The 5342-nt window shown below is 38.6% G+C and overlaps 1 protein-coding gene across 1 annotated transcript; it reads left to right on the forward strand.

The window, feature by feature from the left end:
* Positions 1 to 616: 616 nt before the first annotated feature.
* On the forward strand, positions 617 to 1791 carry LOC108247853 (trace amine-associated receptor 1-like). Its single transcript, XM_017436220.3, has one exon. The coding sequence runs from the start codon at positions 764 to 766 to the stop codon at positions 1745 to 1747; it is 984 nt and encodes a 327-aa protein (XP_017291709.1). The 5' UTR covers positions 617 to 763; the 3' UTR covers positions 1748 to 1791.
* Positions 1792 to 5342: the final 3551 nt, after the last annotated feature.

Below are 5342 nucleotides of genomic sequence, written 5' to 3' on the forward strand. Positions count from 1 at the left end.
CATCACCGACGATTTCCGAGAGTTACCGAGCGCGCGATTGGAACTTTCGGTTCATAGCAGACGCTTAAAAATTTTTGGTCAAAATTCGTTTTTTCATAAAATCCACCGAGTTAAATTTCACTTTGTCGACAGATATATGATATTGATGTTATTGAGATTCAATTGTGTAAAGATTATTTTGTAATCACTTTGCTCTTTAAGACTATAAATATGAACAGACCACACACAGTGTGAAGAGACAGACTAGGGGACTGTGATGACCCTCTATTGTCCCCATCCCCACCCAAAAATAATAATAATTAAAAAAAAGAATTAGTGATCTTCAATGGAGATTCCTTCATGAAGCATTTGTGACAAACAAATCTAGTTCCATCCATTTAATTTACTATAATTTTGTTGATTTGGCACCAACTATAATAGCCTGCAATAGCATAAAATCTTAGCCCCCAAATAAAACAAGACCCAGTGGAAATTTAGGTCAACCAAAGAATATGCATGACGCCTTCAGATGTTCAAACCATTTACAAGATGTCTCTACGTAGACACACATTCATGAAATATCATTGGTCATCTCTTGTTTCAGATGGGATGCAGTTCTTAATTTTTATTGGATGAGTGTAGATAGACAGTAGGCAAAAATGATTAAAATACACAGACTTGTGTGGTTCAAAGCTGCCACCAGCACTGATGACTTGTACTGAATATATTTTCTGTCTAATGTTGTTTGTTTCTAATATGAATTGCATCTATTATATAGGTCATTATGAAAACAGAATTTAATGTCAACATGACTAATGCTGTAACTTATATATATCCCTGCTATAAGTTTGATCATTTCAGTTACAAGTTTATCCCAACTCCTTCTACTATATGTGTGATGTTATATGGTTTCCTTACTCTTTTGTCTGTTGCCACAGTATGTGGAAACCTCCTTGTAATAATCTCTGTGCTTTACTTCAAACAGCTTCACACTCCAGCTAACTTCCTCATTCTGTCTCTGGCTGTAACTGACCTGCTTGTAGGGATCATAGTATTTCCTTTGAGCATGGCAATTAGTCTCAGCTCTTGTATGTATTATGAAAGTTTATTTTGCAATGTACGAGACAGCTTTGGAATATATCTTTGCACATGTTCCATTTTACACCTATGTTGTATTTCTGTTGACAGATATTATGCAGTGTGTCAGCCATTAACATATAAATCTAAAATCACCCGTCATGTTGTTGTCTTCATGATAACTATAAACTGGAGTGCTTCTGCACTTATTGGAATGGCCGTGATGATACCAAGATTAGAAGAAAAGTGTCAAGAATGTTTTGTTGATACATTCATAGCAAACATAGTTGGGTCTATTTTAGCATTTTACCTCCCAATTTTCATAATGATGTGTATTTACCTGAAGATTTTTTTTGTTGCACAGAGACAAGCACGAAGCATCCAAGCTAGGATGAAATGTGGAGCAACTGTCAGTAAGATGGAGAGAAAGGCCACCAAAACGCTGGCTATTGTTCTGGGAGTGTTTCTTTTCTGCTGGACTCCTTTCTTTCTTTCTATCACTTTTCAGCCTTTTATCAACAATTTAGGTGTAGTTCCTGTAATCGAAACACTTAATTGGCTTGCAATGACAAATTCAACATTGAATCCATTCATTTATGCTTTCTTTTACAGCTGGTTCAGATCAGCCTTTAAACTTATTATGTCTGGAAAAATATTACATTGTGACTTTGCTAACACAAAACTGCATTAATTTACTTTCTGCCATTTGAATTGCATATCATTTGAGCTAGAGCAGTTCTGCTATGAACAATAAAAAAAAAAAAAAAAAAAAAAGTCCAGTGACAAGATTTTAAATCTTTTTTCTTGTGTGAAAAAGCATTTATTTTGCTCTGCTGGTGGCTCCAACAGGTGCACTTTAGAAAGCATCTGGTTCGCTCATTAAAAACTGTATGTGTGGACAGAAAGTGCAAATGCAGCAAATAATTAAAAAAATACATTTATAGTATGGATGAAGCTTTAGTTTATAACAAGGTCTAAAATAAAAGAAATTAGCTAGGATAACCCATGTCAACACCTGAAACAATTAGCATAAATTATAAACATTGTTTTATTTTAAAAATAGACAAGTTGCCAGTATCACAGACAAAAACAGCAAGTTGGTTCTACAAGAGAGGACTCTGATAACTGGTCCTTATTCTACGTTTAGAAACTAAGAGCCACAAGTAAACTTATTGTCTTAGAGTAAAATGCTATGTTTGGATATTAGGATTAGTAAGATTGTCACAGTTGAGGTGGGGTGAACCTAGAACCCCAGGTGGCTGACACACAGGAGGGCTTGGATGAAAACTAAAATTTATTTAAACAAAAAAAGCTGATGTGGCAGCAACAAAACCTACTAATCTGCCACAAGGACTGCAACATGAGCTGACAATGCCTAACTGCAGATAAACTGGGATAGAGGGGAATAGAAAGGGCTGAGACTGATTACAACAGAAAACACATGAACTGATTACAAGGGGGAACAGCTGAGAGAGGGTGAGGCAGAAGCTGAGAGTAGAAACTGAGAAGTGACTCGTGGAACTAACATGAACAAAAGGAAATTTACAAAACATACAAAAAAAACCCAAACAGATTCCTACAAAGTTAGCTGTAAAAAGTATCCCATGGAGATAAGGCAATACTGGAAAAGTATGATCTCTCCTTTATTCTCATCAGAAATCTGGCAGAAGCATTTTGCATCAGCTAGAGGCCTTTTAAAGACAATTTTTAACCATCCTTAAGAAAATGCAATCTTTAATTGTAAGTGAAATAAATGCATGTACTAGTACCCTTTGTATTGTCTTGGGACAAGATGTTTTTACTGTTAGCAACACTGTGCTGGTGTAAAAAGAGAGTCCTAGTAACTGTGTATGCTTTAGAAGATATACTGTGGTTAAAAATAACAAGGTTCTATACTTCAGTACTGGAGGCGAAGTTATTGTCATACAGACTATATAAAAAAGTCTGCAAATTTTGTTCCTAAAGTAGTCACGTCCAAAGACCACACCCTTGCCTTTTTTCTTTTTCCAAAGTTCACCAAGACCAACAAAAGATGTATCATCCTAAGTCAAACTGCAGTGCTTCTTGGGACTTTATGCACTGCAGCACCAAGCTCTCAGAGGCTGCCATTGTCTCCACTGAGCACCACTCCTGACCTTCTTGGTACCACTCTGTAGCTTCACTGTGCAGCTCCAAAGCTCCGCTGTGCTGCAGTGCCTCTTGGGACTTCACTGCAGTACGAAGTTTAGCAATGGCTCTTGCCAAGCTCACGTTCCTGGTGTCAAGTCTGAGGGAGATGATGGAGAAGACGTCTTTCCTGCTTGATCCTGTTCTTGAATCTGAGGGTGTTCCAGATGACGCCGTTCTCCTGACTGATCCTGTTCCTAATGCCCCTCCAGTGCCTGAATCTGTGCCTGAGACTAAAGGGAGTAATGCCGGACACCACTCCAATGCCTGATCCAGCCCTTAGAGCAGAGGTGTCAAACTCCAGGCCTCGAGGGCCACTGTCCTGGAGGTTTTATGTTTTTCTGCTCCAACACACGTGATTCAAATGGTTTGATTAGCTCCTCACCAAATCATCAAGTTATCCAGAAGCATGGCAACAAGTCATCCATTTAAACCAGGTGTTTTAAAGCAAGAACACATCTAAAACATGCAGGACAGCGGCCTCCGAGAAATGGAGTTTGACACCTGTGGCTTAGAGGGTCCTGTCGGATGCTCCTTGACCCAGTGCCAATTGACAAGTTCACCTTGCTTTTGCTGGTTCCAGTCTTAGAGCTTGACAAGTTGGGCGCCACTACTCTGCTATGCCAAATTCCAGACATCAGATGGGGTCTCGCTGGATGCCTCTGCCAGGACGCTTACCTAAACTTTCTTTTACATTAGGTTAATTGGTAACCTGAAAATGAGCCAAGGTGTGAGTGAAAAAATGTCTGTTTCTACGTGGCCCTGTGGGGGTCTAGCAATCTGTCCGGAGTATACCCCGCTTCACACTGTGGCTGCTGGAGATAGGCACCAGCTGCAATTCAACCCAGAAAGAAAAAGCAGGTAAAAGAAAATGGATGGCTCAGTGACACAATCCCTGTGTTAGAAAACATTGTAAAATTATGACACCTACTGTGTTCAGTCTATGCTTCCATTTTTTTTTTGTGGTAAAAATCACTACCTAAACAAATGTAAGTGTAGCGGCTCGAGGTGGATTTTCTTTATTATGAAAACCCAAATATAGAATGTTAAAATTTACCATATGGAAAACCAGAAATGCCACCTGGAATAACTCCAGGAAAATGTAATGGTAATAAGGACACAGGTAAGTTCTGCTAAAAATGAGGAGACAAGATTCAAAAAGTGCTACAGAATTTATTTAAACTTCAATATGTTTTTAAAATGAGTAATAACCTGAAATTAGATGGTTAAAACAGTGAATGCATTTTTAACAACATTGAATGTAATAATATATTTAAATTTCAAAAGGGAACTGAGGCTTACTATTGGGGGAAGTAGTGAGGGAAAGGGCAACATCCAGTGAAAAAGAAAGGGATCACCCTGGACACTACAAAAACACAGCAAACCAAGGAAAAAAAAGAAGGGTGCTCCAACAAAACACACAAGACAAGACGCCACCACCAGGGGTCACCACTGCCACCACAGACACCTCAGTCCCTAAGAGAAAAGAAACAAATAAAACAATATGAGTAAAACAGCAATACAATAGCAGTACAATATTGCACTTTATCCCACTAGTAGTGCCATCAATGCTCCCAGCAGCAGAGGAAAGTTCAGGTTGGTCCTTTAAAACATTTCTTTATAGGCAAAACAGCAGCGAGCATCACTCCAGGAGTAATGCTGATCAGAGGCTCATAGGAGGCTAAAAATAGAGTAGATTATTAATACAACTGCTGACGAAAAATATAACTTACAGCAGCTGCTTACCTGTGACCTGGTAAGTTACCGCGCTACCAGATAAACAGATCCGCAATTCCCCCTATGCCGTGCAGCTGTAACAAAATGCTATGTAAAAACTTTGTTTACATAGAATGGATGCTACCTAGCCACGCTAGCCCTTACTTTCTGCCAGTAGACAAACACAAACAGATCAGTCCAGATGTTTTTGCAGCAAAGAAGGCTAAACAGGTAAGACCAGGCTGCATTAATGCTACTATTAAAACTGACAAACAATAAAACAGCCACGCTTACCCAGCACAAATAAAAATTAAAAATTAAAAACTTTAGATACTTGGGGTGTCATTTCTACAACAGTGCATAGGATTCATACTAAAAGTGTACGTACGCCCTAAAGACAAAAA

The sequence above is a fragment of the Kryptolebias marmoratus genome, linkage group LG19, assembly GCF_001649575.2.
Source record: "Kryptolebias marmoratus isolate JLee-2015 linkage group LG19, ASM164957v2, whole genome shotgun sequence".
Classification (NCBI taxonomy): Eukaryota; Metazoa; Chordata; class Actinopteri; order Cyprinodontiformes; family Rivulidae; genus Kryptolebias; species Kryptolebias marmoratus.